Genomic DNA, 16,031 nt, shown 5'->3' with positions numbered 1-16,031 from the left:
CTGGTAAAAAACTCAATCTGTTTTCAACTACAGCTAGGTAGGTGAATTAACTTTTCCTAATGATATGTTATAAGGAAGTACAGAAGCATAATATCTATAGAACGAGGCACTGCATTTTACTCTTTTCTTTATATTAATTCAGAGCTCTTATTATGTGCCAGGCATGCCCTCATTTAATCCACCCAACAACCCTATGATGACCATTATTCCCCTCTTATAGATGAGGAAATTGAGGCTCAGTGAGGTTAAGTAGCTTGCCCAAAGTTACTAACATGTAATGGTGGGAAGCCTGGATTAAAACACTCCTCTGCATGACTCTAGAACCTGCTCCTTAGAGCCCCTAAAATATATATACATATAAAAAACCAAGAATACATCTACTAGTCAATCAATAGCAGCTACAGTCAACTGACCAAACCAACTTCCAAGCAATAGCTGGTCATGTCATCCTGACATTCTTTAGTTTGATTAAGCAAGGGGAAGAAGACAGGTAAGGTACTAGCTGAAAAGTATAGAGAAGATAATTGACACTGATGTGCTGCTCATTTATTTCTTAGTTTATTTGCTTAAATTCTCCAGATTTAGGAGATGTATCTAAGCTTTCCCAAACAAATTAAAAAAAAAAATAATGCTGTAAAATCTCATTATAAGAGATGCCTGGGGGCTTCCCTGGTGGTGCAGTGGTTGAGAGTCCACCTACCGCGGCTGGGCCCATGAGCCATGGCCACTGAGCCTGCGCGTCCGGAGCCTGTGCTCCGCAACGGGAGAGGCCACAACAGTGAGAGGCCCACTTACTGCAAAAAAAAAAAAAAAAAGAGATGCCTGGCATAACATTTATCTTTTTACTGATTCCATGATCATGTCCTGCCCCCAGCCCATATTAAATGCTTAGTTTGCTAAGAGGAAGACAATAAATTTCGAAGAAGGAGAAATCCTGATTAATATGTATTTTCAACTTCTTTCCATTTTGCTATCACTCTTTTAAATAAAAAGACATCTTCCTGATGGGGTATTTATATGAAGCTGTGACACTTGAATATGTGTACAATGTGAAATCATTTAAATAAGATTTGACATATTTTCTGAGTGTTTGTTAGGGTGGTTTTGATCTTTATTTAAGAACTACTAGTTAGAAACATATTAGAGGGAATTCCCTGGCGATCCAGTGGTTAGGACTCTGCGCCCTCACTGCCGAGGGCCCAGGTTCAATCCCTGGTTGGGGAACTAAGATCCCACAAGCCATGTGGCATGGCCAAAAAAAACCCCAAACCAACCAACCAACCAAACACAAAAACCCCCCAAATAAACACATTAGAATATAGGATGGGAAAAGACCTGAGGAATCATCTATCCCAAATTCTACCACCACACCCATCATTTTAAAGGTGAGGAAACTGAGACCCATGGCAATGGACAATATGGAGATCTACCAAGGTCACACAGAGTGAAGTCTGGACCTTGGCCTCCTGACCCTGAGTCAGATCTCCTTCATGACACAGCACTCCTGCTCTGCTCCATCACTGCTTCGGTTGGTGGGGGGTATTGTCCTCACTGGGTGGAAATGAGACATCCTTAGGGCTCATGCAAGGGTTTCAGAATCTACATATAAGGATGACCATGTGGCCTCTCTAAGCCAATCATTATTATTTTTTTAATATGTTTAAAAATTTTTTAAGTTATTTATTTTTGGCTGTGTTGGGTCTTCGTTGCTGTGCGTGGGCTTTCTCTAGTTGTGGTGAGCTGGGGCTACTCTTCGTTGCGGTGCGCAGGCTTCTCATTGCGCTGGCTTCTCTTGTTGAAGGAGCACGGGCGCTAGGTGCGTGGGCTTCAGTAGTTGTGGCACACGGGCTTAGTTACTCCGTGGCATGTGGGATCTTCTCAGACCAGGGCTCGAACCCGTGTCTCCTGCATTGGCAGGTGGATTCTTAACCACTGTGCCACCAGGAAAGTCCGCCAATCATTATTAATTTACTAGATTATGAGTTCCCTTTGCTTAAACAAAAATCCTAACATAATCATACTATGTGATTCTTTAAAAGAAATCTCACAAAGTATTGCAGAAAGAAGTGGCAAAGAGATCCAGCAGAGCATCCTAGGGGACCCCCTGTGATGGGGAAGTGGGAGCTCTGCTGTGCTCACCTGTCTCCATCCTTTTCTCCATTGTACCACCAGTCCATGACCAAGGACTCCGAGTAAAGGTCTTGTACCTTCTCCAGGTCACTGCGTCCCTGCTCCATTTCCTTAATTAAAAGAGTCAGATCTTCATTCTGCCAAAATAAGTTAATGCATTATGAGATTAGAGTTCAGATTTCAAACATTTCTAACAGAAAACGAACTGTATCAGGAAAAGTAGAATCTAAAGAATTTCATGTAGTTCTTATATTATTCCTTTTTTAGACAGCCCAATTGAGGTATAATTCATTTATAATAAACTGAATGTACGTGAAGTGTGCCATTTGAGTAGTTTCGACAGTCACACCTGTGAAGTCATCACTGCAATGAAGACAATAAACATATCCATTACCCCCGAAAGCCTCCTAGTTTCCCATTGTAAATCTGCCTTTCCTTTGCCTCAAAACCTCTCTTCCCCCAACCAACTCATCTCCTTTCTGTCACTATATAATATTAGTTTCAATTTTCTAGAATTTTACTTAAATGGACTCATATAGTATATACCCCCTTTTTGGTCTAGCTTGCTTTACTTTTATAATTATTTTGAGATTCACCCATGATGTAGCATAAATCAGTAGTACATTCATTTTTATGGCTGAGTAGTATTCTATTACATAGCGAATTCAAAATTTAGTCACCTGTGGATGGACGTTTGAGTTTCCAGGGTTTGGGCTATTATAAATACTAAAGCTGTGAACATTTGTGCGCAAGTCTTTGTATGGACATCTGCTTTCATTTCTCTTGGGTAAATAAATAGGAATGGAATGGTTGGATCAAATGGTTGGTGATGTTGAACTTTTAAAGAAACTATCAAACTTTTCCAGAATGGTTGTACTAGTTTACATTCCCTCCAGTAATGAATGAGAGCTCTAGTTCCTTCATATAATTGCAAACACTTGATGAGGTCAGTTGTCTTAATTATAGCCATTCTGATAGCTGTGTAGTGGTATCTCATCATGGTTAATGTGTATTTCCCTAATGACGAATGATGTTAACCATCTTTTCATGATCGTGTTTGCCATGCATATATCTTCTTTGATGAAATGTCTGTCTAAATCTTTTGCTTATTTTTTGTTTCTTGGAGTTTTGAGAGATCTTTATATGTTCTGGATACTAGTCCTTTATTAGATATACAATCTGAAAACATTTTCTCCCAGTCTACAACTTGTCTTTTCATTATCTTAGCATTGTTTTTTAAAGAGAAGCTTTTAATTTTGATTAGCTCAAATTTATCAGTTTGTTCTTATATAGACTATGCTTTTGATAACCTATTAAAAATTTTGGGGGGGCTAACACAGTGACTCAAAGGGTTTTTCATATGTTCTCCTCTACCTGGAAAAAGACCTAGATTTTACATTTGGATCCATGTATCATTTTGATCCATGTATCATATTAATTTTTGAATATGGCATGATGTATGGAGGAAATTGTGTTTATTTTGTCCAATTGTTCCAACACCATTTTGGGGGGGAATAAAAAACTATATCCTTTTTCCACTGAATTGCCTTTGCATCTTTGTTGAAAATCAGTTGTCTACATATGTGTCAGTCTATTTCTGGTTTTGCTATTCTGTTCTGCTGATCTATATACCTATCTTTACACTAATACCACCCTGTCTTGATAACTATAGCTTTATATGTCTTGAGATCAGGCAGTATTAGTCCTCCAACTTGGATTTTCTTTTTCAAAGTTTCCATGGAATTAGTCTGTCAATTTTTAATTGAAAAAACCTGCTGAGACTTTGATTGGGATTGTGATGAATCTAAAGATCAATTGAGAGAGAAGGCACATATTAACATTGTGATGTCTTCTGACCCGTAAACAAGATCCATCCCTCAGCAATGTTTTGTAGTTTTCAGTATACAGGCCCTTTCACATATTTTGACAAATTTGTCCCTACATGTTTCATACTTTTGATGCTATTGTAAATGATTATTTTTCTTTGCTAATATGTAGAAACAAAATTCATTTTTGTATGTTGACCTTGTACCCTACAATCTTGCTAAATTCAATGATTAGCTCCAGCAGCATTTTTGTATATTCCATTGGATTTTCTACATATATAACCATGCTGAATGAAAATAGAGACGGTTTTACTTCATCCTTTCCATTCTGGATGGTCTTCCTGCCCCCTGGTTTATTGGGCTAACTAGAATTTCCAGTACACTGTTGAATAGGAGTGGTGAAAGCAGACAACCTTGTCATTTTACTGATGTGAGGGGGAAACCGTACAATCTTTTACTATTAGAGTATGGTGCTAGCTGTAGGTTTTTCCTAAGTGCCATTTAACAGAATGAGGAAGTCTGTTCATATTTTGCTGAGAGATTTCATTAGAAAAGTGTGTTGGATTTTGTCAAAACTTTTTCTGCATAAATTGAGATGACTGTAAAGTTTTTAATAAAGTATGTTAATTTGGTGAATTGTATATCAATTTTCAAACGTTAAACAGAACTTGCATTTCTGGGATAAACCCAACTTGGTCCTTATGCATTCGACTTCTGTATGCATAAGGAATATTAGCCGATAAGTTTCTTGTCTGATTGTATTTGCGAGGGTTTGGTATCAGGTTAATGCTTGCCTCATATGAAAGTATTCCCTACTTTCATTTTCCTAGAAGAGTTTGTGTAGAACTGATATTATTTTCTCCTTTAAATGTTTGAAGTAAATCAGCAGTAAAGCAATCTGGGCCTGGAGGCTTCTGTGCATAAAGGTTTTTAACTACAAATTCAATTTCTTAAATAGATGTAAGGCTGTTCAGGTTATCTATTTCTTCTTGAGAGAGTTTTGGTAATTGGGGTCTTTTGAGCAGTTTATCACTAGATGTTGAATTTATGATTATTTTTTGCTTTACCAGTAAATTGTCTTTTTAAAATTAAATAACTGTAGATTTCATGCAGCTGTAATAAATAATATAGAGAGGTACCATGTACTCTTCGCCCAGTTTCTCCCAAGGGAACGGCAGACACTCCCAGTGTCTTTTCATCCTGTTAACAGGGTCTTTTGCAAAGCAAAAGGTTTTATTTTTGATGAGGTCCAATTTATCCATCTTTTCTTTTATGGATCATGCTTTTGTTCTCAAGACTAAAAATTCTTTGCCTAGCCCAAGGTCCTTGAGATTTTCTTCCATATTTCTTTCCAGAATTTTTATAGTTTTATGTTTTACATTTAAGTCCATAATCCATTTTGAGTTAATATTTGCCTGAAGGGTGAGGTTTAGGTTGAGGTTCACTATTTTGTCTGTGAATGTCCAATTGCTCCAACCATTTTTTGAAAAGGCTCTCCTTCCCCCACCTTTGTCAAAAGGTGTCAAAAGGCTCTCCTTCCCCCACCTTTGTCAAAAATCAGTTTGGCATACTGGCATGCTGGGTATACTTCTGGGTTCTATACTCTATCCATTGGTCTAGGTGTCTGTTTCTCCACCAAAGCCATACTGCCTTAACTAACGCAGCTACACTGTAAGCCCTAATACTGCAATTATTTCTCCCACTTTATTCTTCTTTTTCAAGATTTGTAGGGTTTTCTAGGGCCTGTGACTTGCCATATAGATTTTAGAATAAGCTTGACCACGTCTGTAAAAAACCTTTCTGGGATTTTGACAGGAATTGGATTAAATCTATAAATCAAACAGATCTCTAATATGTTCAGTCATCCAATCCATGAACAAGGTATACACCTGTCCAGTTATGTTTTCTTTGATTTCTTTCTTCAGTCTTTTGTAATTTTCAGCATAAAAATCCTGTACAGGGCTTCCCAGGTGGCGCAGTGGTTGAGAGTCTGCCTGCCGATGCAGGGGACGCGGGTTCGTGCCCTGGTCTGGGAAGATCCCACGTGCCACAGAGCGGCTGGGCCAGTGAGCCATGGCCGCTGAGCCTGCGCGTCCGGAGCTTGTGCTCCGCAACGGGAGAGGCCACAACCGTGAGAAGCCCACGTACTGAAAAAAAAAAAAAAAAAAAAATCCTGTACATATTTTTAAAATATACATCTAAGTATTTCATATTCTTTGGAGCAATTGTAAATAATATGGAATATTTAATTTTGACTTCTCAAAATGTGATTGAATTTTGTGTGCTGATCTTGTAACCAGTGGCCTTGCTGAACTCACTTAATAGTTCTAGGAGTTTTGCTTTGTTTTTTAGCTCCTTGGGGTTTTATGTGTAGACAACATGTTACGAGCAAATAGGGACAGGTCTCTTTCTTCCTTTCCGACCTGTATGCCTTTTGTTTATTCTCTTGCCTTGTTGCCATGGGTACAGCTTCCAGTCGTATGTGAAATATGAGTGGTGAGAGTGGATGCCTTTGCCACGTTCTTGATCTTAGGAGGAAATTATTCAATCTTTCACTATTAAGTATGATTTTACTCGTAGGTATTAAGTTGATGTAAGTTGAGGAAGTTCCCCTCTGTTTCTATTTTGCTGAGTTTTTCATTATTAATGGGTGTTGCATTTGGTCAAGGCTATTTGCTCACAATAATATGACCATATGATTTCTCTTCTTTAGCCAGTTAATACGCCTGATTACGTTGATTGATTTTCTAATGTCAAACCAACCTTGTACATCTGAGTAAAATCCCCCTTGGTCATAATGTATAATTCTTTTATACACTGCTGGATTCAGGTTACTAATGTATTATTGAGGATTTTGGCATCGTTGTTCATTGGTATATTGGTCTGTGGATTTCTTTTTTCTTTTTTTTTTTAATACTGTCTTCTGGTTTTGGTGTCAAGGCAATACTGGCCTCATAAAGAGAATTAGGAAGGAAGTGATCTCTCCTATTTTTTGAAATAAATTGGTTTAATTATTTTTTGAACTGTTTGGTAAAATTCTCCATGGAGCCATCTGAGCCTTGGTATTTCTCTTTCAGAAGTTTTAAAATTATAAATTCAGTTTATTTTATGATTTTAGTGCTATTCACATTGTCCATTTTATCTTGGTTGAGTTTTGGTAGTTGGTGGATTTTGTGGAAGTGGTCCATTTTTTTTCTAAGTTGTCAAATTTATGAATGCAAAGTTGCTGTATTCCTTTTATTATCTTTTAATGACTGTGAGATCGACTGTGATGTCCCCTATTTCATTCCTGATATAAGTGCTTTGTGTCTAATCTCTTGTCTTTGTCAGCCTTCTGAGAGGTTTTATCAAATTCTTGAGAGAACTTTTTTTCAAAGGAACAGCTTTTTGTCTCATTGATTTTCTCTACTGTTTTACTATTTTCAATTTCACTGATTTTATGCTCTTATCTTCATTGCTTCCTTCCTTCTGATTGCTTTGGGTTTATTTTGCTCTTCTTGTTCTAGTTTCTTGGGGTGAGCATGCAGATTGTTGATTCAATATGTTTTCTTGTTTCCAACATAAGCATTTAGTGCTATAAATTTCACTCCCAACACTGTTTTAGCTGCGTTCCACATAGTTTGATGTGCATTTTTGTTTTCATTCAGTTCTAAGCAAATTGAGAACTTTTCTTTGACCCACTGATAAAGGGTTCTCCTGGAGTGGACCACTTGCTTGGGCTGGGTCCCTCCTGCCTATTTTTCCCTCCCACTCTGGCGTCTCTGTACAGAGGTGGAGTCTCAGGACCATGGGGATAAAGAGGCTTCCCAGAGGGGGCCACTTGTGGCTGTGTCCCTTTGGCTAGTCCTCTCACTTACTCCAGTAAACCTGTTTTTCTGGTACATGTTTTATATATTTGGGAACTTTTATAGTTAAAGTTCATTTTCATTTGGGCATACCTGTGTATCTGGTGATTTTTTTTTTTTCAGCTGTTTTCATCAAGGCAAACTGTCACAGCGGCCAGAGTCAGGAGTTCAGCTCTCTTTTCGTGGGACAGTTATCTCCACTTTGTTCACAGTCAGAGCTCCTAAGGGTAGGGGTTAACAGAGCACTGAGTAGCCCCACATAGCACACCTCCTTTGACCTTGTTGATGCTGGATAGAGGTAGAGGCTCAGCTCTCCACTGGGGGAGGAGCACTGTGGGGTTAGTCCTATTTCACACTACCTCATCTAGCTTATGCTGGTGGGTGTTGTGGAGGCAGCTTCCCACCAAGCCTCACTGACACAAAGGATGGGGGAAAGTGGAGTGTCACCTATCCCCAGCCCACACTTACTTTTTCATTTTCATTGATGCTGGGTGTTTGTGGAACCTTAGCTCCTTGCTGATCCCTCTGCCATGAAGGCTGTGGTGAAGAATAGCAGTGACGCTCCTGATCTCACAGTGCCTTGTTAAGTCTCAGTACTGCCTGGTGGGACAGTGGTTCAGCTTGCCACTGGACACCTCGGACAATACCCTGCTTAGGGAATGAGGGCACTGCTTACTTCTACTGGAGTGGGGCGGGATGGATGATCAGCTTCCCTCTCAATCCTCTGATACTACCCTAGTGCAGGGTTTGCAGCACATCTGCTTCTGCCTGCTGGGGTTTGGAGAATCAACTTTCCATTCAGCCCCACTCACACTACCCCAGCAGAGAAGCATTGCCACTGGCTTCCACCATGTTGGGGCTGGAATATTAGCTCTCTGGGCAGATATACTGATACCACCTGACAGGGATATCAGAGCACCATCACTTCCTTCCATGGAGCAGGTGGGTGGTGATGGAAGATCATCTCCCTGTTCAGCTCCACTGAAATTCTGGGGAAGGGGATGTAGTCTTCCCATTGGTGTATGGCTGGAGTAGGGCAGGTATTGCCAAAAAGGTCTTTGGCTAAGCTAGGGGAAATAGGTTGTTCTTGGGTCATTTTTTGGGTCTGTGCCTGTTAGGGATTCCAGGTTGGAGGCTTTGGCAGTGCCACATCTGGGGTATATGGAAGACAATAACAAAACCCACAGAACTCATGCCCTGTCATTCCTTAGGTTCTGAGGTCCCCAAGGCATTCTACCTCCTTCTTTCTACTTTTCAGAGTCTTCCTTTGCTTGTTTGTTGTTTTATGTCCAGGGCTTTTAAGCTGTAAGACAGAGGACCTAGGAGGAATGGGGCTACTCCATTATTGCTGGAACTGGAAATCCCTCCAGTTATTTATAATTAGATTTAAATAACAAGGTAAAAAAACTTACATATTTACCCATGCAGTTACCATTTCCTTTGCTCTTCATTCCTTGGTGTAGGTCTGTATTTCTATCTGGTATGATTCCCTTCTACATATAGTACTCTCTTTAACATTTCTTGTACTGCAAGTTTATTGGTGATGACTTATTTCAGTTTTTGTATATCTTTATTAACTTTGCTTTTTGAAATATATTCTGTGTATAGATTCTACACTGACAGATGTTTTTCTTCAGTACTTTAAAAATGTCACGTCACTCTCTTTTAACTTGCATTGTTTCTAATGAGAAATCTGCTGTCATCCTTATCTTTTTTCCTCTGTACCTAATTCACCTTCTTTAAAATTTTCTCTTTGTCACTGTTTTTCAGAAGTTTGATTCTGATGTAACTTGGTGTAGTCTTCTTCATGTTTATTGTGCTTGCGATTCATTGAGTTTCTTGGATCTGTGGATTTACAGTTTCAATCCAACTTGTAAAATTTCTGGTCACTACTGCTTCATATATGTTTAAGCTACTTGAATTTTTCCACAGCTCACTGATGCCTTGTTTTCTGTTTTTCTGTTCTTTTGGTTTTAATTCTCTTTCTTTTCTATGTTACATTTTGGATATTTCTATTGCTATCTTGCAGTTTACTAATCTTTTGTTCTGCAATGTCTGATCTGCTGTTCATCCTATTTACATGTATTTTTTTAATCTCATACATGGTACTTTTTTATCTCCAGAAGCTTGGTTTGTGACTTACTTGTATCTTCCATGTCGCTCCCTAACGTTTTGAACATATCAAATACAGTTACAGTAACTGTTTTCATGCTCTAATACTAACATCTGAGTCAGTTTTACATGTTTCACTTTTTCTGTTTGTTTTTTCTCCTCATTATGGACCTGTATTTTCCTGCTTCTTTGCATACCTGGTACTATTTGATTGGATGTCAGAAACTGTCGATTTTACTTTGTTGAGTGGTGGGGATTTTTGCTTTCCTATAATTATTCTTGGAGTTTGTTCAGAGATGCAGTTAAGTTCCTTGGAAATGGACTGATCCTTTCAGGTCTTGCATTTAAAATTTTCTAGACAGAACTGGAGCAGTGCTTGGTTGTTCCCACTGCTAAGAGAAGATCATTCTTTAAATTCTATCCAATGCCCATAAGATTATGAGGTTTTCCAGTGCGACTGATGGAAGTAGTCAGTATTCTCTGCCTTGTGTGAGCTCAGAGAACTGTTCCCTCCAATTCCTTTGGATGATTCATTCCCCAGACTCTGGTAGTTTCCTCACATGTAAGCATTGATCAGTACTCTGGTTTGTCACTCCTTAGAGCAGACAGTAGGACAAAAACCACATTCTCTATCTAGAAGGGCATTCTTTTTTTTTTTTAAAGGATTATTTATTATTTATTTGGCTGTGTTGGGTCTTTGTTGCTGTGCGCGGGCTTTCTCTAGTTGTGACAAGCGGGGACTACTCTTTCGTTGCGGTGCGTGGGCTTCTCATTACGGTGGCTTCTCTTGTTGCGGAGCATGGGCTGTAGGCGTGCGGGCTCGGTAGTTGTGGCTCACAGGCTTTAGAACACAGGCTCAGTAGTTGTGGCGCACAGGCTTAGTTGCTCCGTGGCATCTGGGGTCTTCCTGAACCAGGGCGCGAACCCATGTCTCCTGCATTGGCAGGCAGATTCTTAACCACTGTGCCACCAGGGAAGCCCATACAAGGGCATTCTTGAAATGCATATCTTCAGGCCAAGACTGGAAGACTGGAGCATAGAATTTTATTTACTTTCTCCCATTAGTGCATTAGAATGGATTGCTTTATCAGGTGTCACGTGGTTATATAGCCTGAGAAGTCAGAAGACAACTACCTAACATCTGAATTTTTTGAAAGTTTCCCACAAATGTCTGTAAACAGGCAGTGGTTAACAAACTTTATGTATGGACCCCCAGGATGCTTGTCAAAAATACAGATTCCTGAAGTTTGGCAAAATGTTGATAATTGTTAAATTTGACTGATAGGTACGTGGTCCATATACTCTTCTACTCTTGTGTTTGTTTGAAACTCTCCATCATAAAAAGCATAGAAAAAAACAAAATATATTAAGATTCCTAGGCCTCTATGCCTAGAGCCTGATTTAGTAGCTCTGAAGTAGGACCCAGGAATCTGCATTGTCACAGGTGCCTTAGCTCGGGTGGTCCTTAGACCACATTTTGTGGTCCACTCACTGTTAAGTGATTCATTTTCTCCACTTAGGTGTCCTTGTGGTTGCTGTTTTCCCAATTAACGTCTCATCCATGGGCCTCCAGCCATTAGTGCTGAAGTAAGTGAACACTCTCTTCTCAGCCCATTAAGCTCTTACCTGAACAGCCTCTGGAGGACAGGGATCCTTGTAACCAAAACTGTAAGAATGGAACTCTCCTCCAGTCAAAGCAGCAAGCTCTTTCAAAAATCCATTTGCAACTTCATCATTGTAACAGAAGGAGATGGTGTAAATAGGAACTTTCTGAAAACGTCTGGCCTGCTCTATAACCATGTTAGGTGGCTGAAATGATACATTTTGAGGGGAAAAGGGGAGATGGAAAGAGAGAGGAAGAGACAGAAAAAAAAAAAAAAAGATGTGAAAATCCCTAATATTTGCTCTAGATAGTGAAATTCTCAAATAGTAATCCTGTATACAGCGGAGAATGACTTCTTGGGAAGGTGTAAATTCAATTCAATAAACAAAGCAAACACTGCCAGATAGTGAGAGTATGAAGACCAATGACTCAGCTCTTGCCCTCTGAGGGCTCACAGTTTGGTGGGAAAAAATCTGGGAGAGATATTTGACTAACCAAAGTACTCAATTGCAGTGCACCTAAGCCTAAAGTCCATGCTTTTAAAATGCTGGGCTACACTTCTGAGCACTTAAAGTATTAGGGTCATGGGTAATACACCTTGGCTATTGGGATTCTGCAGAGTGAGGCCACCAGATGTCCATGTGGCTTCCAAAGCACCTACTCCCAAAAAGTAATTTCTAGACCATGGTCAATGTGTCTCCCACAGAGTGAAAAAAGAGACATTGATTTAGGGCCCTTCCATGTGCTGGGCACTCTGTTGCGGACAATAATATCCCAGTTAATCGTCACAACCATCTTGTGAGAGAGTTTTGGAAAGACTGCTAGTTGCCTACCTCTCCTTTTTTTCACTGTCAGAGCCCTGGTTTTCTTTTCATGGTAGCAACATACTTAGTTAAAAACAAACAAACACAACACATACACACATACACACTCATCTTCTGACACTTTTTTTGCAGCTAGGTGTGGCCAGGTCTGTCCACTGAGATATAAGCAGAAGTCTCAAGGGAAAGACTTTTTTTTGCCAATAAAAAAGACAAAGACTTAACAAAAAAAGCTAATATCCTCCCCTTTTCACCCCTGCCCCCTGGAAAGTGGACACTCTGCCTAGAAGTGGAGCAGCTCTTTTGTGACCATGAGGATGGACGTCACACACAAAGACAGTGAAGCATAAAGATTAAAGGAAGCGTATTTCTTGGAGACGTCCTTGAATAGCTGAATAACCTAGACTTCCTTCCGCTGGGCTTCGCAGCCATAGGGATATAAATCTCTCCATTGTTTCAGCCATCATTGGTCTGCTCTTCTGCTTTTCCTCCCAGTAACATGAAACCCTAATTGGCACAGTAGGTACGGATATGGACTCCACTTAAAGATGGAGAAACTGAGGCTCAGAAGAATTAAGTTTCCTAGGGTCATCAACCTCTTAAGTGGTAAGACTAGATTCAAAGAGTTTTTACTCCTAGAGGCAATGCCAGACTATGTGTTTCCCCACCGTTTGCAATAAAGACCGTCTCTTGCTAAGGACTGACTCTCCGTAAACATTACCCGACTCTCAGGAAAGATGACTGATGAACTGCCCTGCCACCTCTCTACCAGCACCACCACACCCAGCTGAGCACCCTCAGAAGTGCCTCTGATTGTCTTGCTTCCACTGCCTCTGTGTTTCTCAGTCCCTCTTTGATGGACCCAAATTGCTGGCTCCAACTGGAGAGTGGCCAGTTCCCACTCTCCACCCCCAGTTCCTATCCTTTGACTGTTAACCCTTCCTATACGTTTGCTATGAGCCCTGGGGAGGCAGGGGGATGAGGGAGGCCTCTGGACTCACCACTGGGAGATGGCCAGTTGAGTGGTCCCCCAGAGACTGGTCTCATTCCAGCCACCACTTACACATGGCTTCAGTCTCTGGATCTGACCAGCCTTGAACCTGTCCCTGCCCATAAGCCCACCCACACCTCTCCTCCTCTCTTCTCTCCCCTCCCCTCTGCCCATTGGCTGGTTCCTAACCAAACAGCAACCTAACCTAGCTGAGGGCTGATCCCATCCCTCTTGTCAACTTCAAGGACAGAGCAAAGCCCTCTCTGCTGCCTGCTCTTCCTTCAATGTAGCTTCCGTTTTGAGGACTTACCATGTGCTGGGCACTAAGGGCTCTGCTTGTGCTCTCTCCCTGCATCCCCCCCACAACCCACCATGGAAGGTACTATCATTATCCTCATTTCTTACAGGACTCCTGGCCACTGCCCCTCAGCCCCATATACCAGACTGGAGATGCTAGACCTAAATTCTGTTAATTTGATAGATAGGGTTTTAGCTAGAAATTAGTCCTATATTGACTTACAGCTGAGATATTTGGGAAGGGAAAGAAACTAACGTTGATTTAGTGCCAGCGGTGTGGGTGCCAGGGACTGTGGGCAGCATTTTCATCTTCCATACGCTACCTGACATTATTTCATATGGTCATTTGCTCCTTGCCTATCTCACCATAAAACAGAAGCTTCACTGAAGGCAGGCATGTTGTCTATCTTGCTCCTCACTGTATCCCAGACTGATAGCAGTACCTGGCACATAAAAGGTGCTCAGTAAATATCCGTGGAATGCCAAAACAAAAACAAAAACAACCCCCCCCCCAAAAAAAACCCCAGGGTTTAGGGACTTCCCTGGTGGTCCAGTGGTTAAGACTCCGTGCTTCCACTGCAGGGGGCATAGGTTCAATCCCTGGTGGAGATATATATATATATATATATATATATATACACACATATATGTATATAATCTCACCTCATTCACTCATAGCAACCCTGGGAGGAGGGGGCATTAGCTCTAAGTCACGGATGAGGAAATTCACATCGGGGGCACTTGCCCAAGGTCATTCAGATGGGCAGTGCTGGGGATGAGCTCTAACCCAGGTCTCCGGCTCTAAAGCTGTTTATTGCCATCAGCCCTGACAGCTCGAGAGAACGTGAGCAAGTCTCTTATGTGTATCGCTGTGAGCCCTCCACCAGCACACAGCCCCAGGTAGTGTTTGCTAAACCGGCACGAGGTTCTAGTGCCCAGTGTGGCGGTGGAGAGTTGGGCGGAAGGCGGGGCTGCACCTTGATTGCAGAAGGAGCTCCATCCCCGCAACAGAAGAGAGCCACGCCTGTCCTCCCGCCCCAACCCTGCAGCCCCCAAGGATCCTTTTCGCTGGTGGGTGTCCTCACAGCTTAAAAGAAGACTCAGTATGTTGAAGTAAGCCTTTCACCACCACAGCCTGAGTCACCCTGACTCTCCCCAGCCACTTACTATAGTAGCTCAGCTTGCGGGGCTGTGCCATGCGGGGGCCATGTCTGTAGGACACCGAGGAAGCCTTTCTCAGCCCAGGACTCCTTAGTCTGTTCCCCTCAGAGGTCCCGTCAGTCCCTAAGATGGGGCCAAGCAGCACACCCGAGACACTCTCCCCCAGTGCCCTCGTCCCCGAGTCTAAACAGGTGTGCGGCCAGATGTTCCTTTCACCACAAAGGTCAACTTGGGGTGTCAAGAAAGGCAGGGACGGTTCTCCCAACAGCTTGAAGGTTTGTTTGTGCAGAGGGGCTCACCCTGTGCCTTCCCCTGCTCCCATCCTTCGCATACCCTACGTGGGGCTTTATTATCCATCTGTTTTTGTTTAGAACGGTGCAGATACCTTCCTCATGTCCATTCTTGCGAGGGTGAGCCCCTAACTTCAAAGAAGTCCCAAAATAACCACAGCCAAAGATGTGCTGGGCTGCTCCTGACAGAGGCCCTGCAGTGTCCATCTGCACCTACAGATGCCCACCAAAGGACACCTAGCAATCCCAGGCTCGTGAAGAACCCTCTGAACTTGATTAATTAAAAGACTTGTCTTCTATATAATTCTGCCCTGGACATTTAATAAACAAGCAGCACACTGATGTTCATGGAATTGAATCCTGAACAGCATCTCTGTGCATTCTTCCAAGTAGAAAATTCTGCGGAGTACCGGGAATAATGACATTGGTCTTACATATTCAGGTCCTACAGTCAGTGAAAATTCAAAACCAAATCGAGATTGAGTGGTACATCTTAATGTCCTCTACATAGAACATGAATATCAAATATCCATTTGTTTTTTTGAGAGAGTCTGAGGAATAATGCAAAATAAGTAGATTGTTTGTGGGGAAAAGGTAGATACAAATATGAAATGCCTGAATAAGAGTTTATAAATCACTTTTCCAGTAACTTGCATATTTCTGATTCCAGCTCGTTCATTTCCCTAGTGCCTCATCCTTAAGTGGACCACAGACCCTCTGGGAATTTGGGGGCAAGCTACTGATCTTCTCCCCAGAGAAATGCATGAGTGCATTTTTTATATAATTTTGGGAGATTCCAGACCCTCATAAGTCTATGATGGACTGTAGACCGAGAATCCTTCTCAACACACTGCTGGCACAGTGGTACTTGGTAAATCTTCTTCAAGGGCTATTTGGCGTATCTATCAAAACACATACGTTTTAATTGAGTTCACTTCTCAGAACTTATGCTACA

The 16,031-nt window shown here is 41.4% G+C and overlaps 1 protein-coding gene across 1 annotated transcript in view; it reads right to left on the bottom strand.

The window, feature by feature from the left end:
* Positions 1 to 16,031, bottom strand: part of VWA3B (von Willebrand factor A domain containing 3B) — a 206,246-nt gene that overhangs the window by 72,733 nt on the left and 117,482 nt on the right. The window contains exons 15-17 of the mRNA XM_024743834.1: positions 11,540 to 11,722; positions 2,140 to 2,267; positions 792 to 794 (exon numbers count right to left, since the gene is read on the bottom strand). Coding sequence (XP_024599602.1) covers positions 792 to 794; positions 2,140 to 2,267; positions 11,540 to 11,722 — 314 coding nt within the window. The remainder of the gene's footprint in view (positions 1 to 791; positions 795 to 2,139; positions 2,268 to 11,539; positions 11,723 to 16,031) is intronic.

This window comes from Neophocaena asiaeorientalis, unplaced genomic scaffold (genome assembly GCF_003031525.2).
Source record: "Neophocaena asiaeorientalis asiaeorientalis breed wild unplaced genomic scaffold, Neophocaena_asiaeorientalis_V1.1 scaffold114, whole genome shotgun sequence".
Taxonomy (NCBI): domain Eukaryota; kingdom Metazoa; phylum Chordata; class Mammalia; order Artiodactyla; family Phocoenidae; genus Neophocaena; species Neophocaena asiaeorientalis.
The sequence above is the reverse complement of the archived record's forward strand: the minus strand, read 5'-3'. Positions and strand labels throughout refer to the sequence as shown.